Here is a 24718-nt window from a genome sequence, read left to right on the forward strand (position 1 = left end):
CAAAAGGGGTCAAGAAGAATCAAGAAACTATTTCAATTCATGCCTATTTCTACCTCTTGGGCTCCTTTCTAAGTTTGCTCTCCAGGCTTTCCAATTCTTTCTATGATTAATCTCTTTGACAGTGCAATAAACTATACCAAAAAGACATGCAATAATATCTATCAATTATCATTGCTAAACTGCACAAGTTCATTAAAACTGACATATATCTACTGATCTTTCATGGTTAATCGCTGTTATCAAATACTTACTGTTCCTTGTTCTAATAAAAGTTGACACTTGCTGAGACATTCTGGGCTGTCAATAAGTTCCAGGAGTGCTTTCTCAGCCTCTATTCTTTGTGTAAGATCAGTCCCTATGTAGAGATGAGTACATAACACTTCCAATTCAGCCAAGCTCTTAAGAAGAAAAAAAATTAACATTTTACTTGAGTGAAAGACAAAAATAAGGTAAATATATTAATACAGGAATTGAGGAATGCAAATATCATGCGTGAATTCATCAATTCAAGAAATGCTTATTGAGCTACCACTACTTACTAGAGGTCTCAACGGTGAACAAAAAAGGCCTATCTCCTCCCTCCAAATTATTTATTTATAAATTGACAGTACTGTAGTGGGAAAGAGTATAGAAAGAGAAGAACCTGCCTAATCCAAGGAGTTTGAAAGGCTTGACTGAAGTAGTAACATTTACCCTAAAAGGGTGAGCCAGGAGAAAAAAGACTAGACAGCAGTCCAGGCAGAGAGGTAGTGTTTACCAGGGCCCAGAACAGAGTGTAATCGTTTTGAGGCATTAAAAAGTCAATGTCACTGGCAGAAAGCAAGGAGAAGATGCCAAATGAAGCTAAAGAGATAGGTGGGGGGAATCACCATGAGCAAGTTGCAGACACTATGTCAATTACATTATTTCTCAAATTATAAGAATTTTAATGGTTCCATCCATAAAAAAGCAAAGATAATTATAAATATACGCTGATTTGGGGCTTCTGAACTAATGACTCACAGTGCTGCAGGCAAACTCTGTCATGATTTTCAGGAACTATGACCTAACCCCATGTTATTTCTAGCAGTGTAATAACTAGTTATCATATTGTAGGCTCCTATTTTATAAGCACAAAGAATAATTCATTCTGTTTATAAATATAATTTCATCTGAAGATATAAAACACATGGATAAGATCTGGGAAAAAATAAGAACAGCATTCTTTTTAGCTTAAAACAATTTTTGTTAAAGGCACTTGACTAAAATAAACTATTTGACTTTGAACTTGAATTAGAGAGACTTCTTTGGAGGCCAAAAAGAAAGCACACATATCAATATCAGGTAGTCATATGAAGGTAATGGGATATTCCTAAAGAAATGTCATTTTTCATCCTTTCTGGCCTGAATTTTAATGTGGCAGCCTTAGAGCTACACTAGTCCAAACATGCTCTCAAATTCATCTATCTTTGCCTGGTAGGAATGCATAGAAAAGACTGAAATGAGACCTCCTCTAGCTCCCTTTATTCTTTTCACTTCTCTCTCCTTCTTAGCTTTCTGGCATTTTCCATTTTCTATCCAGGTCACAGTCCAACATCCAGACTTGGGAAATTTCTGCTAGAGTGAAGGTAAAAAAGAAAGATTTCAAATGAATAAATTAAGATAAAGGACCTCAAGTGTGCCACATTTTAAACATTTCCCCCACCGAGACTGGCCCAACAAGCCCTCAGAGTACTGCTCCAAAATGCTCGTAATATTAAAATGCATAGAAAATTTATGGTTCATGAATACATATGAATTTTCATATATTCTCCAAGGGTAAGAAATACAAAAATAGAAAGAGCTACCTTTTTCCCCTCTCTTGACTCATGATCAACCTTAGAACTCTTTTCCTTCATCTAATAAATCTGAAGGGCTGAATTTTAGAACTGGTAATACCCTGAATAATTTAATGATAAACCGATCCTGCTGTCAAGCATTCATCAAGGTCTAAAAGTCTTTGAAAAAGTAGACTCTGAATTCAAAAAGAATTGGGCCAGAAATAGTGACAAGACCTAACTGCTTAAAAGCAAAAGGCAGCAAAAAAGTGAGATTCAAATCCATCTTAAAGGTTTGTTTGGAGAATTAAATGAGTAAGGGTCATGTAACTTCTGGCGCAGAGTATACCCTCTGAAGACTAGTTGTTTATTATTGTTATGACTTAATAATAACATTGTAATGGGTGGAACTGTATCCCCCTAAAAGATATGCCCAATTCCTAACCCTGGTACCTTTGAATGTGTCCTTATTTGGAAATAAAGGTCATTGCAAATCCTTAAATTAAGTATCTTAATGACACCATTCTGGATTTAGGGTGGGCCCCAAATCTAATGACTCATAAAAGAAAGGAGAAGTACATGTGAGATACAGAGACACAAAGACACACGTGGGAGAAGGTCAGATGAACAAGGAGGCAGAGGCTAGAATAATGAATCCACAAGCTAAAGTCCACCAAGAATTACCAGTGGCCATCAGAAAGTAGGAGAAAGGCATGGGGCAGTTTCTCCCTCAAGGAGTCCAGAAGGAACCAACACTACTGGCATATTAGTTTCAGATATCTGGCCTTCATAACTGAAAGACAATAATTATCTGTTGCTTTTCAGTCTGTGGTAATTTGTTACAAGAGTACTAGGAAACTAATACAAATATTAATATTAATCAATTCAGTGGTACCTAAGTAAACCTATTTGGAAAGATTCTGGAAAAGTTCTGGAAATTATTTTGTCTCTTTTACTATACTGATTTAAAGAACCTCAACAAAGAACAAATATGGAGTGTATTCAAATAGTATTCGTTTAAGTCAAAAATATTACAAATTACCTTTTTCTTTCCAAAGGTATTTCAAAAAGTATTAACTCAAAGGCAGTACAAGATAAAAAAGGAAAGGTCTGAACTTTTTCTTATGAAAGACTGAGACAAAGGGGGGGGAAATCAAGTCATTCTTTCTCTGTAATGATAATAATGAAACACATGCCAGGCATATCTTTTTAGAGAAAAGGATACATCCACCTTACCCTGGTGGAAAGGCATTATCTAAACATTTAAAACACTTAAACTCACAATGTGGTGAATACTGACTGACCAAGCAATCTCCTGATTAGCATTTGACTTTCCAGAGAATCTATAAAGAGAGACTTTATTTTTCACAATAAATTGATAAATTTGCGTCTTAGTTTTACGCATTGATGTCTATGCATATGGTTAACATTAGAATGCCTCAGAGAAATGGATCCCTTCTCTGTTTGATGACAAGTCAGGTTTGAGTTATTAAAGCTCCTGCAAGGCTTAATATCAATATTAGAAGCCCATAAAAATAACTAATAGGTAGAACAACTAGAACTGGACATCACCTGCCAAAGAATAACTATCAAATATAAACAGCATCCAAACTCCACAGCATAAGAGATAATGACATAACTCTGCCTAAAAGATCTTCCAAGTTATTCTGAACTCATTTCTAGTCCTTGAGCTTGACACACAATTAATCCCTAAATGATGTGACTTCTTTCTATACAGTAATTCTCACACATGTATCCATCAATGGGTAGATGCTGAGTAAAACAAAAAACAGACAAAAAGAGTATATACTGGAAGGTATTGTAGGAATAGAAAGCAGACCACAGATTTTGGCCATGGAGGGAGGAGAGCAGAACAGGACGGTGGAGCGCCAATGGGGGATTACAAACAAACAAAAGGAAACTTTGGCGGGTTATGGATGTGTTCATTATCTTGATTTTAGTGATGCTCTCACAGGTGTAAACATATGTCGAACTCCTGCACAATTTAAATATGTGCTGTTTATTATTTGTCAGTTACATCTCAATGTTAAGCTAAAAAAAAAAAAAAGTGATGGCTTTTGTTCTAGGGAAAAAATGGCCCCTAATAATAAAAAATAAATCAATGGGCCACAAAAATCCCACCCCAACTGAATTTAAAACTCTTTTCAATTACTTCTCTTTATCTTTCCTGTCATCTGGAATTAAGGTTCTTGATTACCATTAATAGAAAACACTTTCATCTTGAAGTTACTAATTTCCCCACAAATCTTTGTTTCTTCTTCCCTTTACTACCTTTTCCTAGCATACCTGAAGGCTTATTCCTGGGTGTCATGGAACTCCTCCTTCTTTAATGAATTAGATAGTATTTGTTTTTAGAGCTTTACAGTTTACAAGTATTTCCATCTTTTATTTTTCAACCAATCCTGAAAAGTAGACTCCTGCAAAGTACATATTTGTAGTACACCCATTTCAAGACCAAAAAAACAAAAACAAAAAAACACTGAGGCTGAGAGATCAAATATATATACAAGTTGCTTAAGATCAAGCGTGGAGTTCAATTTTGAGCCGAATAAATACAAATCTACAGACCGCAAGAACACGCTATCTCCTTACCACCCTGACGTCTTGCCACCCTTTACTTCAGGCTGCAGGGAGAGAGGCAGGCGATGTCCTACTCCATACTTTCAACCCTGTCTGCTCACCATCTTTGTATCTACCAATTTCTTCCTCTTGGCAATTTAGAAAGATGCTAAGAACAACCCAAAAATGTCAGAAACTGAATTGAACATATTTACCACAGATTTCCACTTCAAGTAGCTCTTTGTCTTCAGTCATTTCTAAGCTCTAGACCAGGATCTAGATTCACAATTTTGATGTTAGCTTTGTCTCTTCCTTCTCCTTACTCCCTCCTATATAGTTAAGAATTTGGCCTTACCCAAAGAAAAGTCTGGCCTTTACCCTCAGAATCTGGAAGGTTAATCTCTGTTATACCTGACTGGCCTGTTTTTGTTTAGGGGCCGGAGTTGGGGTGTACACACTCCATAGTCTTAAGTTGGGGGCTGGCCACACCAGAAAGATCAGTCATGTGCTTTAGGGTGAGGGCTTTGGATCACAATAGTATTAGTCAGCCTAGAGACTGAGATCAATCATGAGGGCAATCAATAGTCAATAATGACTATGCAATGAAGCCCCAATAAAAAGTTCCCTAGTTTGCAATACTCAGTGCATACTGTCATACATATAGGCTGGGAGAGTAACATGTCCTAAGGACAGCAAAAGCTTTGTTTTGGAACTCTCCCAGACTCTGCCCTTTGCATCTCTTCTTTTAATCAATTTTAACCTGTGTACTTTCCCGGGAATAAACTGCATGCATATGACAGCTTTCAGTGAACTCGCTGAATCCTTCTGATAAACTATCAAACCTGAGCATGGTTCTAGGAAACCCCCAAATAAGCAGTTGGTGTCAGAAGTGAGGGCAGTCTTGTGAACTATGCCCTTAAACCTCACAGTTTGGCTAATTCCTGGTATATAACTAATTTGTCACAAAATCCTAACAATTCTTTTTATCTAGAGACTCAGATTCAACACCTCTACATGATTATGACAACAGAGCAATAGAACAGTATTTTCTACCTGTGGCCTCCAACGCCCTGGAATTTTTCAGCAGCTTCTTTGGGAATGAGTGGAAGCTTTAGAATCTACCCCTTATTGACCCCAAGCAAATAATTTAACCTTTTTAAACCTTGCTTTTGAAACTGCAGGCAGTTAATATTCACCTTCCAAAATAACCATGAAGAGTAAGATAGAAGACAGAAAGCTTAACCCAGTGCCTGGCACATAGCAAATTCACAATAAATTGTAAGTAATCCTTCAGTTCGTGATAAATTATAAACTATAGTTGTCTTCTACCTATAGTTTCTCCCATTCAAGTCCATACTGCCATGATCTTTCTCAAACCTCTTTCCCATTATGTTATCATCATGTTCAGATATAACAGTGCACAATCACATCTAGATCAAATCAGGTAGCCTGGCTGGGTATTAAGAAGCATAGCCATAGTCCCTGGTTCTGAAACAATTCTGAGAGCAAAAAGATGGACCAAATGAGTACTCTAAATTTTTCCTGACATTATCTCTTGATTCTCATCTCAATCCCTCTGTTCTACCTAAAATTTTTCTATCTTACCTATTCCCAACTCTTATCTTTCTTTACTCTGTCTTCCTCCCCCCAATCTGGACTGTCTCCTCTCAGATGATAATCCAGATCCATTGCTTCCTTTGGGACAAAGTACTCTAACTCAATCACAGCTTCCTAACCAGAATGTATGTACCTTGAATGGTATGCCTGGCATACTGACCCTCCTGCCCTCCAGGCACCCAGGCTTTTGGCTGTGAGCAGTTTATGTCAATGAACAAGACAATTACCATTTTTTATGTATGCCATGATGTGAAAACAATTGTGGAGAAGTGCCCTAACTTCACCTTACACAAGTCCACATCTTTACTCATCACCCTAATGGCGTAATTTCTGACCAGCTACCCTGGTGAGTAGGTGACAGTAAGGGATATTGATATGAAAGAATATGGAATTATGAATTACTAGGCCTATTCTAACTCTACAGCCTTGGGCAAGTCACAACTCTTCTAAGAATTAGTGTCTTCAAGAATAAAATGTATAAATATACATATATGCACCCCTCTCAAATTAACTAATTGTGGAACTCAAAATCTATAATAAGTATGTGAAAATTCAAAATGCTAGGTACCGGTTATCATTATTAACAAATGTTCCTTGAGTTGACTGGAGAATATGGTCTCATATGCTAGAAATACTTCAAGAGCTTTTTTGGCTTTTTTCTAGCTCTCAAAACTGATCTTTTATTTGTCCAACTACACTCTCGAGCTGCTGTGAAATACATTCCTGGAAACCAGTATAGGTAGGTAGCTTTGGCATTAGCAGCTGATTTTTCCAACACTCTACCTAAGTATGAAGAAGTCTTCCAGGACAGAGGGATTTACTATTATGCAACATCTTTCTAAATCTGAAAACTCAAACTTCCACCGCAGTCTACCCTCAAGATTTACACCTGAACTATGAACACTTGATTACCTATTTACAACCCCTAAGTCCCCCTGTAAGATTCTTCCTATAAAAATTTCCCAGGGGGCATGTTTACCAAAGTGGAAATAAATAACATTATTTTGACCTGGACATCCTTAGAAAAGGCAAGGTAATGTGTGGGGCTCACTACTTCCTGGTCTATAAATCCTGGAGCTGTCAATTACCTGGCAAGAGAGTGGCTGGTTGGAAAGAAAAGATCCTTTGAAAGAATCAATAAATAAGAAATGAGTCAGTATGACCACAGGCAGCCCAAAGAAGTCTACAAGAGGAACTTGACACATAGATACAGTCACCACATTATGAAATTGACTACCCCTCCAAGGTCATTCCTGCCATCCACAGCCTCCCCTTCTCTCTTCCGCTTCATATGAACTTTATGCTCTAGCCAGACCAAACTTCCCGTAGTGTGCCATGTTCTTCCACAAGTCTTCGCCATCGTTCACAGGGTCCTTTTGCCTCTATACTCTTCCCCTCCTCTTCACCTGGCTGGCTCCCACAATTCTTTCAAGACCCACTAGACTGCAAGTTCCCTGAGAGTAGAAATTTCGCTAGAGCTGTCTTCCATGCCTAGCAAAGTAGAAACTCAATACATAACTGGACGAAAGCTCAAAGAAACTCAAAGCATCTCCTCTCTCAGCAGAGAACCTCTGCCTCACTCCTTCTCACACACACACACACACACACACACACACGAGCGCGCGCGCGGTTGACTGCCCGTCTTCAATGTTTCCATGATATCCTGTGATTAATTCTACCATATCATTTTCACATGTACTGTAATTATCTGTGAATTCTACGAGGGCAGGGATGGTAAGATGATGTAATCCTTTATCCCAGAACTGTGCACAGTGCTTGAGACACAGTGGGGAGCTCTATCAATGTTTGTTGAATGAGTAACTGGATGCACATGCCAGTGGAGCCCGAGAATACGTGAGCCGTCCTCCTCAAGCACGCATCCCATCTTTATCTCCGCGCTCCTCGGGCACGCTAGCCCCGTTTTCTCCTCCAATAAGGCTGCTGCTAAGCACTCTGCAACTCCCTACAGATACAGCCCCTGACCGCTCTAGCCAATTAAAAATCCAACCGCTGCTGCCGTTCCTTCGGGGGACCCTGGCCCCCTCTCGAACTGCATCCCAACCGTGTGGAGGCTGGCGATGGAGCAGCGGCCAGCGACGCGGCGGGAAGGCTGGTCCCGCCCGACCGAGCTCCCACCTGCCTCGGCGCAGCTAAAGCCGCCCTTCGCGCCATGCCCCGCGCAAGGAGTGCGGGCTCCCGCGCAGCGGGTCCTCAGCATCCGCACGTCCCCGGAGGTGCGAGCTCCGAACCTGGCCCCTGTCCCTCCACCCGCCACTCCCCGGCACGGGCCATCCCCTCCTCGGGCCCGGGCCCGGGGTGGGCAGCCCAGGCCAGTGCCCGAGTCTCCGACCGGGGCGGGGGCTCCGAAGCGCCGGTCAGTGGTCCGGCGGCCTCCGCCGCCGTCCTCGGCCCTCAGTCTCCAGACCGCGGCGTCCCGCCGGGTTCCTGGGGCGGCGGAGCGGGGGCCGGCGGTGCAGAGCGCACTGACCTGGAAGTGCAGCGCCATCTTCCCGGGAGGCGGCGCCGGCCGGCTGCCCCGAGCGCCCGAGGGGAGGGAGAGGAGGCGGGCACCGCGGAAGCCCCAGCCGCCCGCGGGGTCCCTGCGCCGCTGGCTTGCTCACACTTTCGTCGCCTCCGCCGCGCGGCCTCTGCGTTTGAAGCGCTGGACGGGGCGGGGCCTGATGGGGCGGGGCGACGGAGGCGGCGCGCGGAGGGCGGGCCTGAGGGGGCGGAGCCTGGGGAACCGGGAATCCCAACCGCCCCAAGCAGGGAAGTTTGAACCGATAATGCTACCTCAGGTGGGTCGTAACCTCTGACATCTCCCCTTTGACACAACCACCACAACCCAACTGTCAGCCATGACCCCTGGCTCTTATATCTCCCACAAACTCTGTTGATCCTGAGGCCTTACAACCCAACTATTGCCCATGGCTTCTGATGCCCCCATCTCCACAACTGTTCTTGTCCCTTGAACACCCACTTGCCATGCACAATCAACCATAACGTTTGATTCCTTCATGCCAACTGCTGTTCTTGACCCCTGACTCCCAAAGTACAACTTCCATTTTCTTTTTAATTTTATTTGGCTTAAAATTAAAATGACAATGTCTAGATGGTGTTAAGTTGTAGAACTCTAGCTCACCTCTTTACTACTTCTTACCTGTATTTCATTTAATATGAATTTGTATTTTACTCCAAATGATTCCATTGGAATGAGAATTTATTTGAACAAAAGTAGGTCAAAGTCACTCCTTTCTGGTGCTCTTCATTTCTTCTTGAAGATTGACCCTTCCAGTTGGGGCATTGTACTTTAGTGTGAAAAATTACTTCAATACTTCCTATAATTCAGGTTTACTAGTGACAAATTCAGCCTTTGTTAACACTAATACATCTTTATTTCATCTATATTTTTTAAGGGATAGTTTTGCTAGGTATAGAATTCCATTTTGTCTTTTTAAAAAAAAGCTCTCAGCGTTTAAAAAAAAAATCTTTTCCCTTGATTTTGGTTGCCATTTTTTCTGTTAAGATGGTAGCGGTCAGTCTGACTACTGCTCCTTTGAAGGTTACACATCTCCTCCCACCCCTGGCTGCTTTAAATTTTTTCTTTCTTTTTTGTCTTCAGCAGTTTGAGTGTAATGTAACTCTGTGTGTGTGTGTGTGTGTGTGTGTGTGTGTGTGTGTGTGTGTGATCCTGCTTGGGATTCTTAAGGGTTCTTAAATATGAAATATATTTTTATCAGTGTTTGAAAATTCTCTGTATTTCTTTAAATATTGCTTCTGTTCCTTTCTCTTCTCCTTCTGGAACCCCAGTTACATGTATGTTAGACTTTTTTGAATATTCCATATGTCTCTTATACTCTTCCGTATTTTTTGCCTTTTTTTTCTCATTGTGTTGTTATCTGCATATTTTTTTACTGACCTGTCACCCATTCAGAAGAAACTCTGGAAGTTCTGCTGTGTCTGAGCTGCTATACAACCCCTCTATTGGAATCTTAATTTTAGTTATAATATTTTCAGGTCCAAAATTTTCATTTGAGTCTTCCCCTTCCATTCTTTAAACAGATTCTAAGGCTCTGGTGGAATTGTTTATCTTTCCTCTATTTTCTTGAATATTTTAATCATATGATTTAAAGCCCCTATCAGATAACTCCAAAATCTGAATCACCTATGGGTCCTCCTTGTTTTTGGCATTTGTTCCTATTTTTTAAGCATGCCTTATAATTTCTTATTGAATGTCAGACAGTGTGGTAGAAAAATTGTAGAGGCTGTGGATGATACTAGCTTTCTCCAAAGAGGACTAAGTTTCCTTATTGTAGTAGGCAGATAGAATACAAGTGAATCACCTTAATCTGATTGAGACTTGGTTTTAGGCTTTTAAATTCAAGTTTATTTCAGTTTTGCCTTTATTCCTAGGTCATGTTTCTTACTAGATCTTACTAGATCTTGAAAGCCGGACTATTTGCCAAGACACCTACACCTGGTGGGGCTTGAACTCTAATCCCCATTTCCCCAGTACTGTGAAGCTGCTAAAATCTCTGTTCAGCCCTTTAGGTGCTGCTGTTCTGCTGAGTTTTTTAAAGTCTCTCCCTGTGCATGTGCGTCTCAAGAATTTACTGATAAGGGGCACCTGGGTGGCTCAGTCGTTAAGCGTCTGCCTTCGGCTCAGGGCGTGATCCCAGGGTCTTGGGATGGAGCCCCACACTGGGCTCCCTGCTTTGTTGGGAACCTGCTGCTTCCTCTCCCACTCCTCCTTCTTGTGTTCCCTCTCTCTCTCTGTTCTCTCTCTCTTAAAAAAAAAAAAAAGAATTTACTGATGAGTTAAAGGAAATTTATACACAGATTTTGGGCCTCCCATCTCTGTAATTTTCTCCTCTGTGGAATTGTGTCCTTCAAATTCCAGCTGCTCTCGTCCTGAACTCCCATCTCTCCTCCTAGCCTACTGAGATTGCTACTATCTGTTTAGCTCTGTTTATTCAAAATGCCCTAGGGGTGGGAACTGACCTGAATGTGGACCTTGCCCTTAGTGCTTTCCTGCTCTCAAGGGTTGAAGCCAATCAAGTCTGGTCTTTATTGGTTGTTCCCTAGTGTCTTCAAGCAGTTGTTATATATATATATATGTAGTTAATACACATTATATTATTTTCAAATTTATTTATATTTGTTACATATGTAATATATTAACATATTTCTTAAATGTATATATATGTGTGTATATATAAATGTATATGTGTGTGTGTCTGTGTGTCTGTGTGTCCTGTTTTTAATAATTGATTTAAGTGGGAGGTCTAATTCAACATAACTACTCCATTATGATCAGACTGTTTACATCTTCCATTCTTCACCCTTGATTTTCATAGCTCATCCACAACCCATGAATTCTCATCCCCATAACCCAACCCCTGAACTTGAAAATGTTCCATACCCTCATTCTGCCATTTATGGTACCTATATCCCAAAGTTTTTGATTCCTATATTCTAACTTCTATTTCCGTGCTTTAAGACTTTTGATATCCAGTCTCATTTGTGACTTCTACATCCCTAGCACTAGTGTTAATTTCTGACCTCCCTATTGCATCGCCATATAACAGCCCATTATTTTAACTGCCTATTGCCTTTGTCTAACTTCTGAAGCCCAGTCCACATATTAAAGCTATTGTTTTAAAGTAGCATTTCTATTACCTCAAATTTTAAGCCATTATGGGAGGAACACTTTTTTGAGGTTTGATCATTTGGCTTTTTTCCCCCCACAGCAGAATATCCTTGGCACAAATATAAGATTGTGATAAGAACAGAAGCTGCCTATTCTATGGATTTACAAGGTAACTCAGAAAATGCAAGTCCAGGGGCGCCTGGGTGGCTCAGTCGTTAAGTGTCTGCCTTTGGCTCAGGGTGTGATTCCAGAGTCCTGGGATAGAGCCCCACATCAGGATCCTCCGCTGGGAGTCTGCTTCTTCCTCTCCCACTCCCCCTGCTTGTGTTCCCTCTCTCCCTGGCTGTCTTTCTCTCTCTCTCTGTCAAATAAATAAATTTTTTAAAAAAATCTTTAAAAAAAAAAAAAAAGAAAATGTAAAGCCAATTATTTTTTCCCTTTAAAATAGTGACCACTTAAGATTTCAGTTTATAATGAACTCTCCCTTCCATGATTTTCTAACAAAATATGCATACAACTCTGTATCTTTTTTGTCAATTATTAAAATTTAAGGTAGAATTGTGTCACTGCAGCTATTAAGACTAGCACAAGGGGCACCTGGGTGGCTCAGTCAGTTAAATGTCTGTCTTTGGTCAGGTCAGGATCCCAGGGTCCTGGGATGGAGCCCCACATCAGGCTCCTTGCTCAGCAGGGAGTCTGCTTCTCCCACTACTCCCCCAAGCTCTCTCTATCTCCCTGTCTCTCTCAAATAAATAAATAAAATCTTTTTTAAAAATTTTTCAAAAACTAGCACAAAAGATGCTCCAGGATGTCAAATAATTGATTTCTATCACAAAACTCATTTAAAGGAGGGATATTTAGAGTTCTTAGGAATTACAAAAGTATCTTCTTCTATGGCAACTAGCCTTCTAAAAAAGACAAATGGATCTTTGATCTTTGTATCTTTACAGGAAATTCAATTAACATTTGTAATTCTGGTGCCTTAGGAAATTTACCTAACATCTTTGAGTTTTGATCTGTTATTTGTTGTTTCCATAACAGGACTTATGTGGGCCTGAACTGTGGGACTGAACTATGGAACTGAAACTTCAAAATATTCAACTAACTAACTAAAAAAAACCAAAACACAAAAAACAAACTTAAAATATTCCAACTAAAATTCTTTTTTTTAAAAGATTTTATTTATTTATTTGACAGAGAGATAGAGAGAGCCAGAGAGAACAAGTTGGGGGAATGGCAGAGGGAGAAGAAGCAGGCTCCCCACTCAGCTCTATTGCTACAAATCTTTTATGGTATAAGGGAAAGTATGTGTGGGTGTAGGTGTGGGGAGGGTGTAATTTTTAAAAATAATGCAGTCTTAAATTGAAATGGAGGTATAAAATGTGTAAACTCTAGAAGAATAGTACAGAAAAAAAAAGAACTATCACTGGCCATAGCCCATTTTATGCACATAGCTACTTCTCAGAAATAGACATTTCCCCATTTCTAGTGCTTTCTTCTAAAACATTTCTATAAAATACTTTTAGTCCTTCTCAATGAAAGCAATACTGTTTGTTTTTAGAGTGAAACTAATTTAGACTAAAAATTAAATTAGATCCTTCACATACTAAAATTACTTTGAGTAGGCAAGAGCTATACCATTTCTTAAAACCTGAGTCCTTTCCTTAAATGTCAACATTTTCCTTTTGTCAAGAGTTAATGTTTTAAATTTACCATGAGGATACCCAGCTGACCAGGCAAATCTCTTATAAGAAAAAATGAAAGAGCCTAAGAATAGCTCAAGGAAAACCAAGTCGTCAACTTTTCTTTCTCCTTTCTTCTGCCTCATATCTTCCCTGCCCCAACACACATTCACAGACATTCCCAGGACTAGGTTATGCCATACTTAGGAGCTTAGGGAAGTTCAGTCAATACTGATGCCCACATTAGTCCTTTCCAATTATAGCACCTTATTTTAAAAGAGTATTTCTATTATTTTCTCCTGATTATAAAAGAAATCCATGATTTTTGTATAAAATCTAGTGGTACAGAATTATACAAAATCAAAAGTAAAAGTTGCCAAGAATGACAGCTGCTCAAAAATAATGCATCTTAATTTAATGTGTCCTTCCATGCCTCTGTTTCTGCACATAAATATGTGGGCAAACATTTTTTTCTTTCATACAAGTGAGATTATGCTATAATACTGTTTCATACCTTGATTTTTCAGATTAACATATATTTTAGGTATCTTTCATGTCAGTATTCCAGATCTACCTCATTTCTTTTCAAGAACTCTTTAATATTTCACTGTATCTATATCATATATATCATGATTTATTGAATCAGTCCTCTCCTGAAGGAACTTTAGGTTTGTCTACTCTTTCACTATTAAAAATAAAACATATATAATAGCAACGTTAAATGAACTATCAGTATTATCTATAAGTAGGAGAAATAGAAAAGACAAAGTTTTGTCCTTCAGGCATATAAAATACTGATCCTAAAAATGCTTTCCCAGGTTGGCTTATACATAAGTTGACCATATAGTTTATTATTCACCTAGAATACTTTGGAAAGCATTAATGCATACTCTGGGATAGTCCTAAAGCTATCTAACTGTGTGGAGCAAGGTCCACACCAACTGTTGAAAAAGAAGATTGGGGGAACCACTGTGCAACAAGCAAGGCGAAGAGAACTTTTGTGTAGGAGGGCTGGTTGGCAAGGATATCAGATCCTGAATGGGATGAGGAGAGTGACTATGCATAAGAATGGTCTGGGTCTTCTTGGGATGTCAGAGACAGCAGGGGAAGAAGACATCTATGCAGAGTTCCAGGCTGTTATAGATAGTTGGAGCCCCAGTGGTATGAAGAGGATATCCATGCACTGAAGGGGGGCACAGCGCAGGAATTTAGAGCTTAACAGACCTGAGAAAAACATCCATGCAGGGATGTGGGTGAAGCTAGCTAGGTGTGGGGAGTCAGAGCCTGAGCAAGGTGGGGAGGTTTTTTATGTTGAGTGGTGCCCTATAAGGGGTATCAGAGCCTAAGTGGCGGAAAAAGATATCTACCTAAGGGAGGAGGTGGCAGTGGAGTTGGGAAACTAGCTACATACTGGGGAATTGATGAAATAAATAAATATGTTAGAAATAATGGAAACCAAATTTCTCACTGTGGAAGAAGAGAGTTGCAAATATGGAAAGGGGGATAACTAGAATGAACCCTGTGGTGTTGGATTGGAAGTATCAGAGAAAATTCATGGTTTTCACTATATAGAGATAAATACAGAAATAAATTTAGGTGTGTGTGTATGTGTGTGTGTGTCCCACATATTCCTACTGAGAGTGCCCGAGGTCAACAGCACTCAAATAGCAATAAGCACAACTAACATCTAGAACTTGGCTTCTAAATACTATTTTCCACTTACAGGAATCAGGACTCCTTTGAGAAATGGCTGATTCAACATTAAGGCCTGTAAGTACAAAATAAATCTGGAACATTTTGGGGTGTCAGGAAGTAAGGAAATCCTCAAAGAATAAAGGGGACATGTCAAAAAGACAAGGAGTCAACTTGAAGGGGCTCCCACTTGCCAAATTAGAATAATTCAGGCATCAAAATAAGTGATAGTAGTAGATTATAATTCATTGAATAAAATAAGAAACCTTAATAATATAAGAATGTCAGTCCATATTAATATAAATAAATAAATGAATAAATTGAAAGTTTACATAGTCTCACGGTAGTTCTTCACAATATACTAATTAATTACAAAGTAAAAACCAGTAACTTTTCAGCCCAGAAGTCTGTCTTCCTCCACCTTTAATTAAGTGATTAATGTGGATAACATTAATAATGGGACAAATCTAAATCATATGCCATTTGACAGAATGCAATAGGAATACAACACCATCTCTGTAATAGCCTTGCAAAAGGTGCATACCCTGAGTCTAATTGTGACGAAACAGTAGACAAACTCAAATTTAGAGACATTCTACAAAACAACTTGCCTGTAATCTCCGCAAGTGCCAACATGATGAAAGGTCTCTCAACTCCCTGGTTAAGTTTATTCATTAAGTATTGTATTCTGTTTGATGCTACTGTAAATGGGATTGTTTTCTTAACTTCTTTTTCTGATAGTTTGTTGTTAGTTTATAGGAATACAACTGATTTTTGTGTATTGATTTTGAATCCTAAACAGTTGCCGAATTCATTTATTCTAACAGTTTTTTGGAGTGTTGAGGGTTTTCTGTATATAATATGTCATCTGCAAATAGAGACAGTTTTACTTCTTCCTTTCTGATTTGGATGCCTTTTATTTCTTTCTTGCCTGATTGCTCTGGCTAGAACTTCTAGTACTACGTTAGAGTAAAAGTGGTGAAAATGGCCATCCTTGTCTTATTCCTGATCTTTGAAGAAAAACGTTGAGCTTCTCACTATTGAGCATGATGTTAGCTATAGGCTTATCAAATATGGCCTTTATTATGTTGAGGTACATTCTCTCTATCCCTAGTTTATGGTGTTTTCTATTTATCACGAAAGGATGTTAAATTTTATCAGATGTTTCTCCTGCATCTATTGAGGTGATCATATAATTTCCATCCTTCATTTGTTAATGTGGTATGTCACATTTATTGATTTGCATATATTGAACCATCCTTGCATCCCTGGAATAAATCCCACTTGGTCATTGTGTACGATTCTTGTAATGTATTGTTCAGATTGCTGATATTTTGTTGAGGATTTTTCATCTATGTTCATCAGGGATATTGGCCTGTAATTTTCCTTTCTTGTAGCGTCTTTGTCTGGCTTTAGTATCAGAGTGATGCTGGTCTCATAAAAAGATTTCGGAAGTGTTCCCTCCTCTTCTAGTTTTTGAAAGAACTTGAGATAGATTAGCATTAATTCTTCTTTAATGTTTGTCAGAATTCACCAGTGAAGCCATCTGGTCCTGGACTTTTCTTTGTTGGGGGGTTTTTGATTACTGATTCAATCTCCTTACCAGTGATTAGTCTGTTCAGATTTTCTGTTTCTTCATGATTCATTCTTGGCAGGATGTATGTTTTTAGGAATTTAGTCTTTTCTTAAAGATTATCTAATTTGTCAACATATAATCATTCATAATAGTTTCTTATGATCATTTTTATTTCTGTGCTATCGGTTGTAACGTCTTCTTTTTTATTTCTGATTTCATTTATTTGAGTCTTCTTTTTTTTTCCTAGCTAGTCTAGCTGAAAATTTGTCAATTTTGCTTATCTTTTCAAAAAACCACCTCTCAGTTTCATTGATATTTTCTATTGTCTTTTTAGTCTCTATTTATTTCTCATCTTTGTTATTTCCTTCTTTCCACTAACTTTGGGCTTAGTTTGTTCTTTTTTTAGTTCCTTGAAATGTAAAATTACATTTATTTGAGATCTTTCTTTCTTTTTTTTATGTAGGTATTTATGGCTGAAAACATTCACCTTAGAACTCCTTTTGCTGCCTATCACTTTTCACATGTTGTGTTTTCATTTTCATTTGTCTCAAGATATTCTTAATTTTTTTTTCATTTCTTCTTTGACCCATTTCTTCTTTGCCCATTTGACTGTTCAGGAGCATGTTGGTGAATCTCCAGACATTTGTGAATTTTCCAGTTTTCTTCTTATAATTAATTTCTAGTTTCATAGCATTGTGGTCTTTCTGAGCACAGCATCTTTTCTAGATGCTTGATATAATTTCAGTCTTCTTAAATTTATTAAAACCTGTTTTATGATGTAATATATAACATATCCTGGAGAATGTTCAATGTGTGCTTGAGAAGAATGTATATTCTGCTGCTGTTGGATGGAATGTTCTATACATACCTGTTAGGTCCATCTGGTCTAACATGTAGTTTAAGTCCAATATTTCATTATTGATTTTCTGTCTGGATGATCTGTTCATTGCTGAAAATGGGGTGTACAAGTCCTCTACTATTACTGTAATGCTGTCCATTCTTCCAGAATAATTCTTTACAGACAAATTCCAGTCTATAAACAGAACGAATGCTAGAAGTAGAACATCACTATTTTGTAACGCCTGATAAAGAAGTGATTTAGGCAATAATCTTCAGTTGGTTGAGATTATTCATTGAAAGATGATGAGGAAATTTGTCACAGTAGGACCAGGCTTTTACCTCCTGAAACAACTGACCAATATTAGCATTACTGGAAGTAGGACAACCAGACCTGGTGTGCCTTCTGCTGTAATGCAAGAGGATGTCCACGGCACTCCCACGAAGGGCTTTTGCCCAAAATGCTAAACCGAAATCTAAATAAGTCTCAGAGAAAACATCGATTTATAGGAAGTATGAGGTGACAGAAAAACAAGTTAAGTGTCCATCCCCACTCCCAAGGGAGCCCACAGACAAAGCCAGAACATGTAGCATTTTATGGAAACAAATCACCTGATTTTTGCAATAAGCCAATGACATAAAAAATAAGGATGGGTGAGGGCATTTTTCTAGGTTAAAGAAATTTGAGAAACCAAATAACCAACTGTGATGTGTAGACTGTGTTTGGAGCCCAATTTATTTTTATTTTTTAAAGACTTTATTTATTTGAAAGAAAGAGAGAATGCATGCCAGAGAGCACAAGCAGGAGGGATGGGCAGAGGAGAGGAAGGAGTAAGATCCCTGCCCAGCAGGGACCCTGATACAGAGGTCCGATCCCAGGACCCTGGGATCATGACCTGAGCCAAAGGCAGATGCTTAACCAACTGAGCCACCCAGGCACCTCTGGAGCCTAATTTTTAAAAACTAACTATAAAAGGACATTTTTTAGACAGTTGGGGAAATGTGGAAATTATAGACTGGGTGGTAGATGATACCAAATAAACATTGCTAACTTTTTTAGGTATGACAAAGGAATTGTGATTGTCTGTGAAACTGTCATGTATTCTGTAGACCTATAATGAGGGATGGAAGGTGAAAGAACATGAAAGCTGGCGATAGCTTTAAGATGTTTTGGCAAAGAAAAAAGCAAAATAAAAAGAAATGGACAAGTCAATGTGGCAAAATATTGGTAATTATTGAATCTGAGTAATGTGCTTTATTATACTGTTCTCTCTACTTTTGATGATGCTAGAAAATTCTTATAATAAAATAAATAACCCTAAATTCTTATAATAAAATAAATAACCCTTCAATGACTTCATGGCTTACTGTGAAAAACCCCAATTCTGTACTCTGAATGTAGGGTCCTCTTATCTAGCCCAATCCTTCTTTCCCAGATTTATTTATTATTACTCCCACTCATGCCCTCTGCACAGTTATAATGAGTGATTTGCATGCCATGATTGTCCTCGCTGCTTTGTGTACACTGTTTCTTCCACTAATCCTCTCTCTACCCATTATTCTGAGAAGAATGCCCTAGAGGTGTGGTTTAAAAAACTGATAACTACTATTTATTGAGTGCCTACTCTGGGCAAGGCAAATGCACCGAGTGATTGACATATATTCATTATTAAACAATCCTGAGATGTTCCTGAGAAGGTGAGACAACAGGGTCAAAGAGGTTAAGCAATTTGCTCAAGGTCTTTTCATTCTGAAACATATTATGCAGTTTATTTATTTATTTGTTCGCTCATTTAACTATATCAGTGGTTGTCAAACTGCAGCGTAAATTGGGGCCATCTGGAGCAATTATTTTAAAACACAGATTTGTGAGGCACACTCCCCATATCCTAGATCCTTTTTGGCTATGGTTGGGTCCAGCAGTTGGTCCTTTGACCAAGGTGACAAGATGATCCTGTGACTGTGGTCTCTGAGCCACACTTTGAGAAACACTACACTCCCCTTTTCATGCTTTTTCTCTGTCACTATGTGCAGACCCCTAAGTTGTATTGATGAGATCATACATGTGGAATGTTTTGCAAATCTAATATCTTGAATATATAAGTAATTATTATATTGCCTGACATGATTACAGTGGAAACATATTCCAAACTTAAAACTTAAAATGTGATCCAGAGGAAAAAATTCATTAACATCATCAACAAATATATTGAATGCCTATGGGTACTGTGCAAATAATTCAGATACCTGCATTGAAATAACCTATCATCACCAGGAAGGACCAGTTTGTCTGCCTTTTTCTTCCAATCTAGACATGGTACTAGATAGGATGAAACTTTACAACCGAAAGTGACATTATTTTGAGTGAAGTTCTCTGTATTTTGAGGAGGCAAAGAAATAACAGGCGCTATAAGGAAAAAAAATTAAGTGAGAAATTTATGTCAAAAAATGGCTGTCATGTCTAACAAAAAATTTTTTTTTGCAAATAACTTGTTCATGTATAAATTCAATTGCCAAAGACAATTGAGGGCTTTTTTTCCCTACTCAAATGGTAGACTTTTAGCCAAAATTGCCACCAAAATATACATATTATTTAAGCAGCATGGAAAGGGGAATCCCAATAACAAAGAAACCTTGCATTATGAACTTATGCAGAAGTGCCTGTCATTTAATTGAATATGGATTACTTAGGATGGGAAAACAAATTTTGGTTTTTTAAGACCTGGTGAGAATAGAGCTGTAACGATATTGTACTAAGTTGGGTGGGGAATGTTGAGATGAAAAAAAATAGGGAAATAGTGGGGGGGGGAAGAGGAACCACATATGTGATAAGGGGCTTGTCTCTAGCATATATAAAGAACCATTACAATTCAATAACAGAAAGATAAATGACCCAACTAAAAAGCGACAAAAGATCTGAGTAGACATTCCTATGAAGAAGATAGACAGATGGCCAGTAAGCACATGAAAGATGATCAACATCATGAGCCATGGGGAAGGCAGATGAAAAGCACGTTGAGATACCATTTCTCACACACTAGGATAGCTATAATTTAACAAAACAAAACAGATAATAACAGGCATTGGCCTGGGTGTAGAGAAAATGGAACCCTAATACACTGCTGGTGGGGATGTAAAATGTTGCAGATGCTCTGGAAAACAGTCTGGAAGCTTAACAAATGGTTAAACAGAAAGTTACCATATAATACAGCCATTCTACCCAGATGGAAACCACCCAAATACCCATCAACCGGAGAATGATGAAGGGTTGTGTATAGATACAATGGAATGTTATTCTAATAAAAAGGAACAATATTGACACATGCTACAACATGCATGAACCTTGAAAACATCACGTTAAGGGAAGAAGTCAGTCACAATTGACCACATAATATATGATTCCACTTATATGAAATGTTCAATATAGGAAAGTGAATTAGTGATTGTCTAGGGCTGGACAAGAAGGGAGGATTGGAAGGTGATGACTAAAGGGAGTGAGGTTTCTTCTGGGGGGTAATGAAAATATAAAATTGATTGTGGTGAACAGAATTGATTGTGGCCATGGTTGCACAGTTCTGTGAATATACTAAAAGCCATTGCATTGTACACTTTAAGTGGGTAAGTTGTATGCTGTGTGAAATAGAACTCAATAAAACTGTTAACAAGATAATGGACCATATCAAAAAATACAAAAGCTGTTCTTTATAATATGATATAAGGGATAAAAATAGTCATTACACTAGGATCTCATTTTCCCTCTGTGGGTGGGAGAAAGGGAACCATGTTTTTGAACATTTGTGTACTAAGCTTTGTTCAATTCTTATTTAACACTATCAGCTGGCAAAATAGATATTTCCTTATTTTACAGGTGACTTTAACAAAGTTAAGCATCTTACCCAAGGTCAGTCACATCATTAAGTGACAGAGCCAAGATTTAAATAAGGTTTGTCTGTCTGCAAAGTAAATATTTTTCCCATTACGTTTCTGATAACATTTTCCCATACATCTCATTTTTCCCATTACACCATAACTAGCTTTATAATTTCATTTCAATAATGGAGCTAAATCTAAAACAGACCCTTTATACAGAAATGAAATACAGCAACTAAGAATGTGGTAAATTCTATTTCAGTCTTATTTTTATTTTTTAAATAAATCACATTAAAAATATCCTAAACTTCTGTAAGTTGCCACAGAGGACATTTTTATCCATTTGGAGGATAAAACTCAAAATATATGCATACACATATGTTTAATTAATGTTTAGTTATGTATGCTCAAAGTTCTTTCTGAAAAAATAATGTAATATCATCGTTGTATAGCTTAGTTTTATCCTAAGTGATACAACAGCTTGGAAATTGACTTTGTTATGGCCCAGGGTTAAAAAAAAATGTCAAGCTATCTTTAAATCTAGCTATATGAATTTTCTTGCCCACTTATTTAAGTCTTTGTTGCAGTCTAGATAGTAATTGATACAAGCTGACATTGTGTAATTATTTAATGGCTGATTTGGTCCTTTAAAGGCAGATAGCTTTTGTGAATTTTATATTCCATAGTTTCTATTTCTTAATGTTAAGTATTTTTTCATTAGCAGTAATCTCAGGAAATCAGAATGGGCCATCAGTCAATTTAACATTAAAGTAATTTTTCTTTTTTGTCCCAGGAAAGCAGGAATGTCGATGCCAAGGGCACCAAACAAAAAAGCTAGAAATCACATAAATCCCCCTTTTCTAAGGCAAAGCTACTCTAGGTGGCCCTTGGAAATATTAAGTTGTGAACATCCAATCAAAAATAAATGGGATAAGAAATAAAACAAAAAGTGGACTGGTGTTAAATTGTTGCTTCTCAACATTAGGGAGTACATTTTATATCGAGAAACTCATAAAGAATAGATGGTTTAGCTTAGGTCTTCTAACCACCAATTTTTTTTTTGTCCTATCTTGTGCTAAAAGCTCCTAATATTTGGTAATACTTTTCTTTTTTGTTTTTCTTCTTTGGGGAGTACTTTTTGATTGCTAACAACAGTAACCTTTTCTTGGACATAAATGAATCAATCCTATTTAGTTTTAACCCTGAATTGCCCACAAATCAATTACTTATACTTGGCTAAAGAAAACTCATGTATAACTTCATTGCTCAGCTAATGTCACATATTAATCAGCAAGGCTGGCCCTTTAATTTTTCTGTTTATTACAAACAATACACTCACAATAACCTGTGCTAATATCACTCATGATAAATCTACCTGTCTTGTTTGCAAAAGGTCTCACAGACTTTCCATAGCCCTACCATGATCAAAGTTCAAACTCAGTCTATCATATTATCTGCCAAAACCCTAAAGAAAATCACACCCAATGGATTGTTAAACCACATTAGTTTTGTATTATTTAACTCAAGATCATTGAATCAGAGCTAAGTAAAATGCAGTCTTGAAAATATTTTAAAGGATTTTAGCTTATTGCCGATCAGTATACATCAGTATGTTAAAATAATTGCAAATTGTTTCTTATAAATGTAGAAAAATCATAATTATGTTGGCAAATTGGTCATTTTGCAAAGCTCATGAATTCAGACCATTTATAGGAAGGGATTAACATAAATTAGCAGAACAACAGTTAAGTGTTTTTGTAAATGTGGTGAAGTTTTAGAAGCTTATCACAAGATTCTGAAAGAATTCTACTCTCTGAATTTATTTTCTTTAACTTTAATTTCAAATAACATTGTTATCCATGTAGAAATAGGAAATTAGGGTATGGAGGGGGTAACCAGATAAAAAATGGTAAGATTGCATATTCCCAAATCGTTTACATCACCAGCTCTTTTAGACTCACCTTCTCAGCTCTAGGAACTCACAGATTACATTGAGAAGTTGTGGTTCAATGATACAAATGACATTGAAGATTTCTGAAAACTAGTTTTGATGGCCTTAAAAGTGATACGAGAGGAGCTACCCTAATTTAAAAATGTAAAAAAAAAATGAAGAAGAAGATGGACACTGGAAAGCCTGGTCTTATGAATACTCATTAATAATAAATATGATAATGATATCAGGATCACTAGACTTCACGTGTCATTGTGGTTCTATTACTTTGGAGAAAAGTCCTCTTGTTCCTCGTTTACAACCGAATACATTCCCAATAATAGGCTATTGCTGATTGGAGAGATTATTTTGAACACATGGATCTTAAGCAAAAATATTGTCTTTGCTTAACTATGTAATTCTCCAGAGCTTTAACTTTCAGCACATCCAGTACTGCACGCTCTGCAAACTGTGTATCTGTATTTGCAATTCTAATACCATATTGGAAACGGGTTGACATTATTATAGTGGGGACATTGCTGCTTAAGCCTTATTTCATTCTGGGAATCTGCTTCTTGAGATCTCAAATTTTTACTTGTTAGAAACAAATGTGGTAGAAAAAAATGGCACCGATGGACTTTTGAAAACTAAGTGGAATGATCGTATTCTGAAATACATGTGTTTACAGTGTGATCCGATAACACACAGTAGGTTCTAGATACTGATGTAACTGTCGAACTTGCCCTATTCCATTAATAGCTATCTCCAGAACTATATTATGAAGTGTTTAATGAGCAATTTAGAGCTCTAGAGAGCATGCATGAAGACATTTGAAAATCTATAAGAAATTGGAATGACTCATTTTTGATGAATTACATTAATGCAGGACTGTAAAACTATCTCTGTGAAAGATGCTTTATTTTTCTTCATCTTCCCCAATGAGTATAAAAGTTTTATGTTTACATTGGCTTCTTTATCCTATCGAGAAAAATGCAGCCTTGTAAGAGCTTTATTTTGTCTTGTTATGGCTCGTAAGTGCCCCCAAATAAATGCAAATGACATAGAAAGTCTTTCCTACTTACTTACTAAATAATGTAGATTTACAATCTATTTAATGTGGTTCTTTCAAATGTTATAAATTTTGGCTCTCACACACCAAAATGAAATTTCATCCAATTGATCATATGCCATGTCCACACTTTTTAAAAAAGTGTTAAGTCCCATACAGATATAATTCATATTTATCAAGGCATTTACCTTGTATTGCCTCTTATTATGTTTAATTCCATTTAGATATCACTAAATTAAAACTTAGTTGATTTTGCATAACTACAGAAAAGATAAAACTCTGTTAATGTTATGAAATGTATAAACACAGAAATATTTCCTATTCCTCAATAAAGTCACATAGTTGAGCTCCAGTACAGTTAATTCTTTTATTCTTGTATAATTTTATCTACAGAGCACTAAATCAAGTTTGGGACAACG

The 24718-nt window shown here is 37.6% G+C and overlaps 1 protein-coding gene and 1 long non-coding RNA gene across 2 annotated transcripts in view; one reads left to right on the top strand and one right to left on the bottom strand.

Annotated features, from left to right (window-relative positions):
- Positions 1–8639, bottom strand: part of RANBP17 (RAN binding protein 17) — a 324733-nt gene extending 316094 nt beyond the window's left edge. Inside the window, exons 1-2 of the mRNA XM_034655658.1 lie at positions 8482–8639; positions 252–398 (exon numbers count right to left, since the gene is read on the bottom strand). Of these exons, the coding sequence (XP_034511549.1) occupies positions 252–398; positions 8482–8499 (165 nt within the window). The 5' untranslated portion in view covers positions 8500–8639. The remainder of the gene's footprint in view (positions 1–251; positions 399–8481) is intronic.
- An 83-nt stretch (positions 8640–8722) lies between these two features.
- LOC109490166 lies at positions 8723–15095 on the top strand. The gene is made up of 3 exons (XR_002143435.2): positions 8723–8791; positions 11744–11812; positions 15051–15095. It is a non-coding gene; the product is annotated as an uncharacterized LOC109490166 (long non-coding RNA).
- The last annotated feature ends 9623 nt before the right edge of the window (positions 15096–24718 follow it).

Source organism: Ailuropoda melanoleuca, chromosome 3 (genome assembly GCF_002007445.2).
Source record: "Ailuropoda melanoleuca isolate Jingjing chromosome 3, ASM200744v2, whole genome shotgun sequence".
NCBI classification, from domain to species: Eukaryota; Metazoa; Chordata; class Mammalia; order Carnivora; family Ursidae; genus Ailuropoda; species Ailuropoda melanoleuca.